The sequence below is a fragment of the Saccostrea echinata genome, unplaced genomic scaffold (genome assembly GCF_033153115.1).
Source record: "Saccostrea echinata isolate AGI-Se365-2 ecotype Australia unplaced genomic scaffold, CSIRO_AGI_Sech_v1 ptg000020l, whole genome shotgun sequence".
NCBI lineage: Eukaryota > Metazoa > Mollusca > Bivalvia > Ostreida > Ostreidae > Saccostrea > Saccostrea echinata.
This window is the reverse complement of record NW_026889769.1, coordinates 5,334,733-5,346,712: the sequence shown is the minus strand read 5'-3', so window position 1 is coordinate 5,346,712 and position 11,980 is coordinate 5,334,733. Positions and strand designations below refer to the sequence as shown.

General features: G+C 34.4%; 1 protein-coding gene across 1 annotated transcript; it reads left to right on the top strand.

The window, feature by feature from the left end:
• Positions 1-216: 216 nt before the first annotated feature.
• On the top strand, positions 217-8,210 carry LOC133189982 (zinc transporter ZIP10-like). Its single transcript, XM_061325438.1, has 8 exons — positions 217-640; positions 967-1,168; positions 1,515-1,684; positions 5,248-5,421; positions 5,523-5,673; positions 5,773-6,099; positions 6,291-6,478; positions 6,677-8,210. Exons 1-8 carry the CDS (start codon positions 251-253, stop codon positions 6,824-6,826), a joined length of 1,752 nt encoding a protein of 583 aa, XP_061181422.1. The 5' UTR covers positions 217-250; the 3' UTR covers positions 6,827-8,210.
• The last annotated feature ends 3,770 nt before the right edge of the window (positions 8,211-11,980 follow it).

Here is an 11,980-nt window from a genome sequence, read left to right as displayed (position 1 = left end):
TTAATTAAATAAGTTATATCCTGAAATCAAGCAATGTTTAAAATTCACAGAATATGTTATGCACATGATGCGAAGGTTATCCCGTCTGATTTACTGAAGAAGAATGGGTTACATTGTGTTTTCTTTGTAATAGAAAGCTGAATTATCGGAAGTTAACAATTTTACGTACTCTTTATATAGGAGCAACACAAAACAAACGTCTCAGTTTGATCTTCCCTGGCTTCAGTCACTATCAGTCGTTCTGGTCAAGATGTCTAAGGTAACAGTGACCGCCGCCCTTGTTGTTGGTTTTATTGGATGCTGTGTTGGATTCACTGAAGCTCAAAACAGGACCATACAAACAATATCTCGGGCCAATAAAGAAAGGATCTATTATTTATCGACTATTTTCCAAAAATATTCCAACAACAATGAAACAATTACTATGGCTAATGTAAATAAACTCATGGTCAATCTAGGACTCCCTACAGCTTCGTATAAAGCGACCTCTGGTGAAGAGGGTGGTGATAAAGAGAATGATACTCACTGCCATGACGAGGAGACCGGATGTTCAACACTACCCACCGACAAAGACTCTGCCAAAAATAGTCCGACCAAGAGGTCCCTGCCTGTAGAAAATACTCATTATGGTCACAGTAAGGTACTTACATTGATTGAATATCTTTCTGAGAGTTTTTAAACCGATTCTGAAAGGCTCTTAAGGCCACTTGCTACCAACACACTTTTTTCTCAATATTTTAGCATTGTATAGAAAAAAAAAACAACTTCGGAACTGGTTAATATAAGTACACTGTCCAATCTTATATCAGTACCATTACTTTAAGTAAAACAAATTTCGATCTCTGATCAATATTATTAAAGCATGAAAAAGGAAGAACGCTAATAGGAATCAAAGAATATCTAAAAATACATGTATTTGCAACTTGCCTACAAATTCCTATTGACTATAGAGTATTTTTTACTCAGTGTTTGAACACTATGGAATTGTTGATGGTCTACCACTTTCAAGATAAAATGTCGATAAGCAAAGACGACTTCATGGATTTATGTCCAAGTCTCGTCGTTCTTTTGGACAAAGATGAATGCAAGAAAAATGTGACAATATCCACGAGTCAGATGCACACACATGACGAAGAGCAACGAACTCTGGCCTCCATTCCAGCTAGTGGTAAGGCAATATAGAGTCCTGTTATGCAGGATCGTTGAACCATTTTTTTTAAAGAATCTAGTAACATTGCACACCAAAGGTATAAAGGAAATCTTACATTATTACACGATTTTCAAATTTCATCCTCCATAACAAAAACACCGATATAGGTGTTTATTTCTGTTTTCGCAAACAACTTTTTCGCAATATTTTAACCAATGCCCTCTCGGTTTTAGCACTACAGCAACGAACAGCAGACTTAGTTTGCAATTAGTTTTAATTGCTCTTTTTAAGGAACTATGCATTTTTCAAGATGTTTTCACAAATGCGATCTGTATACAGGCACGGTTTATTTTATATCTTTTAGTTTGGGGATATAGCTCCTTGGCCATTTTGATCATCAGTTTGGTTGGACTTCTTGGAGTGGCAGTCATTCCCATCATGCAACGCGTGTTTTACAACCACCTGCTGCAGTTCCTCGTGGCGTTGGCAGTCGGTGCCCTCTCTGGTGATGCAATGCTCCATCTTATTCCTCATGTAAGTTTCAGAACATTAAATGAAATGTACAAACATTTTACAATTTTGTTTGAAACTTAATTATGAAAGAGACATAAGTCTTTTACGATACATATACAAATTCAGCGCGGTCTGTATTGTAGAAACCGAATTACCGGAGGTAGGCTCCCCAAATGTACACATGCAAAATTATTGTGTTAAAATCATCTGGATGACGCAACATATGCTTTTTTCCCTAAGAATATTTGGTTCTACTTGAGAACTTTTACTTCTTTTTTAAAAAAGAAGCCGAAAACGAATTTCATTATGCATACTTCACTTGAGCTGTCAATATTAATGTAAAATAATCTTCCATATTTTATTTCAACAATTAAGAAATAAAACTGCATGTGAAGACATGATTACACATGTATATATGAATTAATGCACAATATACAGACGATGACTCAAATGCTTGCATTTCTGCTTGAAGTCCTCTTTTTAATGGTCTTGGGCTCGGCTTCATAAAGTAGTTTTCTTTTCGGATTTGGATACGCCATCTTCAGATTTCTACAGCGTAGACCCGATGGAAGAGTAATTGAGAGAACGCTTTAGCAGAAGAAAAACAAGTTTTAGATTTTTAATTCTTGCAAAGAGCCAGTGATCCAACGTCTGGCAAATCAGATTTTTTATTTTAGTCATTGAATTGTATTTTAAAACATACAAAAGATGGTATGAAATATCCACAGATCTATTGCCAACAAAGATTTCCCTCACACATTGTTTTAGAGTATCTGAAAGGTCCGGAAGATTGTCACAAAGGACTATCAAGGGTTTTAGGATTTTAGGAAAGTCATCTCGGGATTTGTGTATCTAATCGCTAGGCTTGAGATGACTGGGGTATTAGTTCTTTGAATGCATTCAAAATTTCGTGATGTTCAGTATATATCCTTATGTTAAGACGTTTTTCTTTTGCTAACAATATCACATTTTATTTATAAAAAAAAAAAAATCTGCACTTCGTGAAAGCGTAGAAAAAAAACAAAAAAAAAAAAACGTGAAGAAAAAAAAACCAGGACAACATCAAAGAGAAGGAAATCCTATCCGGAGAAGATGCGTCATTGTGCACATCAAATCGTCATTGTTGAAACAGGAGAGCTCAGATCTCAGCGATAATAGACAGAAAGATGCTGTGAAGAGTGTACTGAAAATATACTTTCATAGGATGTGAAATAAGCATGCTAAAAAACATACATCCTGGTTTCACAGAAAACTGGATTCACAGAAAAGCCAAAACAGTGCGAATGCTGGTAACCGTACGTATTACTCGATTCAATTATCTTGAGTCCGACGGTCAAATGGTTGTTTGTTTGATATTTACTAACTTAATATCTTATTTTATCTATTGGTTCTGCTCTTCGGCAAAGCACAACAAATGTATTTGCATTGTTTCTTATAAGAACAGAAATGAGAGAGAGAGAGAGGGGGGGGTGAGGGGTAATACATGTTGCCTGCTCCAGTGAAGCTACATAATTCGAGAACACAGTTTCTTCTGTGGAAGAAATTCATGTACTAGTAAATATATGTAGTTTGCTTCCTCTTCCATCCTCCAACACCCACTCTCATTTACAAGGATTTAAATTGGCAATCCGGTTAGAAATTTCGTTTGCTGGACCTTTTTTAATTCACCTGAGCCGAAGGCTCTTGTAAGTGAACTTTTCTGATCAAAATTTGTCCCTTGTCTGTCGTCGTCGGCGTTCTCGTAAACTATTCAAATTTCATCCTTTTTCTCCAGAACAACTTCAACCAAACGTGTCACAGAGTATCTTTGGACCGGTAAAGGAAAATGAAGGGCCACACCCTCTTCCAAGGGGAGATAATTAAGAAATAGTGAAAATTGGGTGGGGTCACTTAAAATCTTCTTTTAAAGGGCTAGAAAAAAATGAAACTTATGTGAAAGCTTGTCGACATAGTGTAGATTTAAGTTAAGATTTAAGGGGGAGGGTGGAGCCACAATGGGCAATCAAAGTTTTACTTAGAAATGTATACGAAAAATCTTCTTCTCAAGAACAACAAAAAAGCCATGATTATTACTTACATCAATATGGAAGCATACTCAGGTAGTGTAGATTCAAGTTTGTTCTGGGGAGTAGGGTGGGGCCACAATTGGCAATCAAAATTTTACAAAGGAATACATGTGTGTATAAGGAAAATCTTTAAAAACAATAGAACAACAAAGCCATGATAAGTCATAATAGTACAGACGCATCCTCAGCCTGAAGAAATATTTGTGAGACTGATCTTGGTCTCCATAAGCACTTTTGTCTTTATTTTTAATGTTGTTGTAATGGATCGTCGGACAGTAGCCTCGTTTCTGGCCAATGATCACAGAACAACTATTTCTTTATGTTATATGTTTATATGTTTCTTTATATTTATGTGCTGTTATGAGTGTTTTCCGATTTCTTTTTCAGGGGGTAGTTAACGATCATAATCAATCTTTGTTATATACAATAAGGTCAAGTTTATTTGCCATCTCGTATTTGTAATAACTTTCCAACGTGAGTTCCGATTTATATCAAATACTATTACATGTATTTTGAAAACAGCTTGGGATACCCATTACGAAGAGTGAACTTGCAATCAACAGGCTTACCACACAAACCAAAGTCGTGTGATTTGAAGCGTCAGTAAGCACCAAATGACCACTAACTTATATAACATATTTTCAATACTAAATTATGTTCATCCAGATATAGGGTTATGTTGTTTGTAATTAATTGAGCTTCCTTTTTCATTTTTGTTTTCTCGCCTCTCAAACAATTTGATCCACCTTGCTGTTTCATTCCCATATAAGAGATAAATCAAACTGACCATGCGTTTTATAAGCTGCTGCAACCTGCAACTTTTTAACGGAGTGTTTTATTAAAAAAAACATCAACAAAAAAAAACCCCTCTCCAATAGCGCAGAGTTAATACGCAGTATTAAAACTGAGTCAAAACAAACAAACCACCACCACCCAACACACAACCGTTTTGAAAATAAAAATATCGAATTCTTAATATGAATAACTCTTCAAAGTCAATGAGTGTTTTCAATTCAAGTATCATGCACACATACTGTAGATCATCAAATTTTCGCGACACCTTATTTTCGCGAGATAGTCATTTGTTATTTATGAGCGAGACAAAATTTTCACGAATTTAGATTCTTTAATTTTTTTCTTTAGTTTTATATAATCTTTTCTAATAAAAATATACGCAAGAATTAATTTTTCGCGGGCAAACAACCTTGCGTAACTACGCGGAAATAAAGATCTCCCAAATAAAATGTGATTTACAGCACTACATAAAACAACAATTACACAGTATCAATATGTAGACTAGCACAGTTATCAAAAGTACAATGAAAACATTTTCTATTTCACTCGTATTGGAGGAGGCCATCTTGTGGTTTAAGATAGATAACTACGTGTACTGTAGCAGGTTGATTTCTTCTGGAACCTGTTATTTTGTTCATCCTCCTCAAAGAAGACGAACAATATGTGTTTATTGTAGTTTCCATCCCCTTGTGTTACGATAAATTTTATAATGGCCCTTTTCAGGCACTGGCTGGGGAGGACGAACATGCCGACGATCACTCAACTAAAGGCTCCGGACTAACAGATGAACAGAAAAACGTCTTTAAAGGACTGACGGCACTCGTTGGTATTTTCATCTTTTTCTTCATCGAAAGAGTGATGACTATTGTCACAAACATTAAGAGGAAGCGTAAAGAGGTAAGACTATGATTTTGAGTGACAAAGTATCATTGATTTGTCAAAACAGTATATTGGAAGATAAAGAGTATACACATAAGTCCAATATAAAAATGTTTTAGAAAACCCACTACGAACACCAGTTGCAACTGGCGGCCCGACTCGGTGAGGACGAGATAGAACAGATTAAAAAAGCTCACGAACTCGCTCATCTGTATCAACATGAACACGACTGCGAATCGCTGAACTGGGGATTAAATCCGGGAACCAGAGGTCAGAGGGCAAATTACTCATAATGCTATTACAACAGCTTCCAATAAATAATAATCATAACGGCCATACTGAAGCCTTTTTTTCTTTCAATATTTATAGCACTTGAACATTTTGCTGAGGAGGCCAATAGAGAACAGCAGGAAGACGAGGTCTTGATGAAAAAGATCAACGAGCAGAAAAAGATGGAACGCAAAGACTCCAAGGCGAAACTTAACCGACAGCTGAGTCGTTCCCATAGCCATTCCCACTCCCATGACGGGGGGATACCTAAAGATGTCGCAGCCGTGGCCTGGATGGTCATTCTTGGGGACGGAATTCATAATTTTTGTGACGGACTGGCGATTGGATCAGCCTTTGCTGCTTCTATGACGGGTGGCATCAGTACCACTATTGCTGTGTTCTGCCATGAGCTGCCACACGAAATCGGTAATTATCTCTAATTAATTAGCACTGCTTAAAGAAATTTAATCAATTTTGGCTTTGAGATTAGGTTTTGATGGGAGTTTCGTGCATAGGGCATACCGGACTAAAACAAACAGCATAGAAAACACAAGAGATGTTACCAACTCTGAATAAGGCAATCAGAAGTAAAGTCTAACACCGGATGTTTATTTTAGGTGACTTTGCTGTTCTGTTGAAGGCGGGAATGAAGCCAAAGCAGGCGATTGTATATAACGTGGTGTCGTCTGTGTTGGCATTTTGTGGAATGTTGATTGGTGTCATGCTTGGCAACATTGAGGCAGCTAGTCTCTGGATCTTCACCATTGTGGGCGGAATGTTCCTCTATATTGCTTTGGTTGATATGGTATGATGTTCAGTATTTTTCTAGGTTTTGTCTTATCAACATTTTGTGTGTTACTAGCACCTGAAATGGTCGGTTAATGAGAAAGTCATATCCTCCAATAACTAAAAATAAAACAAAGGAATGCAAGCGAGTAAGCAAGCAGTAATAAATGGTAACGAAAAACAGATTATTTGATCACAATTTCAATTTTCTTTACAGTTGCCAGAAATGATGACAGCCGATGCTAGAGAGGGGGAGAATCCTTTCTTCCATTTGATATTCCAGGCATGTGGCATGTTTCTGGGAATCGGAATCATGCTTCTCATAGCGTTGTACGAGGAAAACATGAAAACAATGATGGAGCCATAACACCATGACGGTTCGCTCCTCGAAAACTGCCAGAAATCCATAATGAATTCACTTGCATTATATGCAAGGTTGTTTATAGTACTGTACTGTATTTAAGACTTTTATGACCAAATTTTGACAGTCATTTACCCATGTACAGGATGTAATGTTGTTTATAACTTGGTACTGTTTGAACTATGTTTTCTGTTCAGATTTGTGTGATAGTCTTCTGTTTCTATGGACTGAAGTGTTGTCATTATTTTAAAAGCAATGTGAATTTCAAAATGATTAAGAATTCTGGAAGGTTCAATGGAAAAAGCTTTCAGAGGGACTGAAATTTCAGGAATGCTTAGTAACTTCCAGTCTCTGGTGAAAAATCTGATTGGTTGAGATAATCATAATATAATTTGCTAACCCTCATTGGAAGTAATATTTTAGACCAGATTAACGCTGTCTTTTACTTTCTTTTCTCTTGAAATCTGGTATTTTTTAGGTGGGTGGGTGGGTGGGTAGGGGGATAGCTCTTTTTATTTTTCTGTTTACGAATTAAGCTGATAAGTCAGCGAAGTGACCCACAGAACTGTTCATAGATATGAATGAAAGAATGTTGATTTATATTCAACATGCATTTCCATTAAGGAAGTCCATCCATCAGCAAGGTTGGGTAACTCTGTAAATTATCTTTCATGCCCATCAGAATTGTTACTGGCATGTAAAATATCTTTGTGCAAAAATAATAATTATTATATAATCTGAATATGATGCCAAAATAAAAAAAAATCCTTGGTTTCCCCTAACGCGACCGACCCAATTAAAACGCGCCGACTAGGATTTTTTTTCGTAAGATTATTCCAATATTTATTTTTTTTTTTTTATTTTTGATAATTACAGGGACAACAGCATTTATATGAATATTTGTCTGGTGAAAGGCTCCAAATTTAGACTTGTACGCGGAACTTTAGGCCATTGAGCAGTAAAGAATCTTTTTCGTGCCAGTATCTACTGCGACACTGGGCCTAAGTTTTTACGGTCTCAACGTCCGCATTGGGATTTTAACCTGCAACTTAGAAATAGGCCCTTACTTCGAGACTCCAAAACGAAATGCTCTAGAACCACTGCACAATTCGAAGCCCTTAAAAAAGTACATTGCATATTTAAGCACTGAAAGCTGATAGACCTGTATGAAAAATATACTCTGATGTCCAGTCTTTGTGTACCGAGAATCTTTTAAACAGATGTACAATGTATTCAATTTCAACAAATTTACTCTGGTATGAGATATTTCACAAGTTCAATTAATTTACCTTAAATGTTGAGTCTAACCGGCATTTGTATGATACTCTAGCTGTTTACAAATCGCTTTCTTTTGTACTTAACTTATTTATAAAGTTATCATTTCATTCAATTTTAGGATCGTATTTTCAAAGCTGATGTCAAAAAAAAAAAATATTTGCCTACCTACCAACCCAACTTGAGATTTTTGGGTCGGGTTAGGTGAAAACAAAGATATTTTTAATGGTGGTCTGAGTTGTAACATTTTTAAGCCCTCGGGGAAAATATTAAAAACGTAATATTCGTTCCACATTAAAAGAAGAAACACTTGAAATTTTGAAAGAATTACATTCCTTTTTGTAACCGGTTCTTGTAGAAATTAAAAAAAAATGACTGCAAGATGGTATATAGGGTTGGATTCTTAGTATTTATTCCGTGGAGATATATAGTTGATTTCAAGATGAATTAAATGTTTTAAATCAACCCTAAAATAACAATAACAACATATAAATACATAGACAACATATAAACAAGCACATTCACTTTACAACACAAAACGATCACAATTTAAACACATAAAACATTCATTTAGGCCATTACTTTACACTTTATATAAACGCATTCAAAGGGCGATAACTCTTTGAAACTCTTACTGAATTAATGATGTAAATTATATTTCTCTATACTGAAATATTTACAATACTTTAAAAATATGAGTTTAACATACCAGTGTATGGAACTGAGTGATTTATCTCTTGATCAGGATGACTTTAAAGAATTATTACATGATGACCTAATGGATTAATAAATTATAAAATCATAATAATTCAAACCCAGATCTTAATTCCAAAGATCTACATGAATTAGATTAAAACATAACTTGCTCTTACTTTACAATATCAATCTTAACTTTAATAACTTTAGAACTTTCACTCTGGCACATTCATACTCATTTAGCAAGTTTATATTAAAATACTTTATTTTCATTCATTATCTTTAATTTTAGTTTATGATCATTAGATGTGTTTATAAAAGGTTTACTTACAGTTTATGGGTGTTTAATATACTCCAAAATATCAAATATTAAATTTTAAGCAATCACAAATCTCTAGCTACACCCTTCTCAGACAGTATCTTTGAATGGGATAATAAAACAAAGGTTTCCCGCCTGAATGGACAACTTTGACCAAACAATACCAACTGACCAATAGAATGTAGGAAAACAGACACTACCCTTATTTATAAATGGACTAATCCTTATATCTACCTTAACCCATAGTCTTTGGGTTAAACCATTATTTAAATAGGGATGTTTATGATTTAAACGTATAAATAAATAATATATTAGTAATGCAGGCGCAGCGCTTGTATAGATGTATGGATGAATGAATGAATGATTAATTCCTGAAATAAAATATATAGCATTAATTAAAATAAAATAAAACTAAGTACAACTACCACATTTATAACTTATTTTTTGCTCAAATGTTTTAATTTAATAATATTAAGCCCTAAATGAAATGAAGTGTATGTAATATATGAAATACAAATAATTGGCAAAAGGATTTAGAAGCTCTTTTGATATGTGTGATGATTATCGTAAATCAATGAATTTTTTTTATTTTTCTTCTCTGAAACACTGCCGAATTTATGTGTACCTACATATTAATATTGTACAATGCTAAATTATGCAATTATGTATAACTTTCCAAGTGAAAGGATCAATATTATAAACACTATGCATTTATTAAAAAGAAAAGAATGACAAAATACGTCTTGTTGAAGTGTAACGATTGCTAGTTCCCTTGGATGGCTGATATTTATAACTATTTTTGGAAAAAGTGCAAGGTCAGGTATTGTGGGAGGAAGCTACATCCAAAGTTTCGATGTCGTTCCTCATCATGACCCTGAGGTGAGCTTTTCTGAATTTGATAGAAAAATCAGACTTACATTGTTGTAATTTTTAAGGTTGGTGGAAAGAGTACTTTTTTCTGTGCGTTTATTTAAGAAATGAATTTAATTTTCGTAGATTCATGAGGACATGAACTACGACGCTTCACGACGGCATATTTCATGAAGCGCGTTAGCGCTTCATGATAAATATGCCGGCGTGAAGCGTTGTAGTTCATGTACCTTATGAATTTTCAAAAATTAAATTCATTTCTTATATTTACATTATTTTTCATATGAGTCGCCACAAAATACGCTATTCAACTGTCATTTTTTAAGCAAAACAGTTTGCACTATAGTTTTGACGTCGAGTGCGGTATTATGACGTAACAATGGAGATATTCATACTCATCCATGGTAGTTCATGAGAAAATGAACAGTCTTCTAATTTGCAAAGATTCTTAAGGAAAGATATTTAAATATATAAATATGCGCTAAATAAATAACAAAACTTTTTGATGAAATACACAATACTCTTCATTCCACTAGTATATAAAAATTGCATACAAGATACAATAAAAATGACTAAGCACAAAATATACAAGTACATGACTGAAAATATGTTAAATATGTTCAAAAGTTATGGTCAAGGTTAAAGTTTTTCAAAAGTCAAACTCCAAGGTGAAAGTCAAAGGGTCAAAGTTGTAGGTATACAAAGTAAGGTCTTGTCACAAGAAGTACATATGTGAAGTGTGTGAAAGCCCTAGCACCAACCGTTCAAAAGTTATGTCCAAGGTTAAAGCTTTTCAAAAGTAGGCCAAACTCCTAGGTCAAGGTTAAAGGATCAAATTTGTTGGTATCCAAAGGAAGGTCTTTTCACAAGGAAGTATAAAAGTCCGAGCACCAATTGTTCAAATTCATGGCCAAGGTTTAAGTTTGGTAAAATTTTGCAAAACTGGGTAAAACTCCAAGGTCAAAAATGATGGTACCCAAAGAAAGGTCTTCTCACAAGAAATACACATGTGAAATATGAAAGCCAAAGCTTCAACCAATCAAAAGTTATTGGCAATGTTAAAGTTTTTGCGGACAAACAGACAAATCGACAGACAGGTGGACGGACAGGGCAAAAACTATATATACCCCCGAATCTTCGATTACGGGGGCATAAAAACAGTAGAAAGTTACTGAGCACATAATTATATTTAATCATGGTTTTAACATATTTCATTGTAATTCATAATAACAAAAGGATTGGGCACAAGTTCTGAAAACTTCTCTTCTGAAAACCTCTCCCTATCATCTAAATTGTCACAGTTATACATGAAGTTTTAAAGTTTTTAAAATTCATAGTATTTGCAAAAATTTTCAAACCGATACATTTTGTAGATACATTTAGATATATGTAGTTTTATATATATACATATATTGGTATATTTATTAATACTAACAAGGAAATCTACCAGAATGTTAAATGAATGTTTGAAGAAAAGAGAAGAGACGTTTATTCTCTGCAGCACTCAATGGATCTATCCCTCATAATAAGACCTGTATCTTAAATGTGGATTTTGTCAACTTAAAAGTAAAAAATTCTTTTCTGGATTTCACACACTTTGGAATAAAAAAAACAAGATGTGTTCGTGAAACACTAGTACTGATGCCCCCATATGACAAATTATAGCAAAGGTTAAACTTTCTCAAATGCAAATCAAATATATTGGTACCCAAAGTTAGGCCTTGTCTCGAGGAATATACCTGTGAAATATGAAAGCCCAAACAGCAACCATTGAATATATATATGGAAAAGGTTAAAGTTTTTTTCAAAAGTAAGTCAAGCATCATGGTCAAGGTCAAATGGTAAAAATCAATGGTGCCCAAGGAAAGGCCTTCTCACAAGGAATACACGTGAAATATGAAAGCAAGCCGTAGCACAAATCGTTCAAAAGTTATGACCAAGGTTAAAGTTTTTCAAAAGTAGATCAAACTCAAGGTCAAGGTCAATTGATTACAATTGTT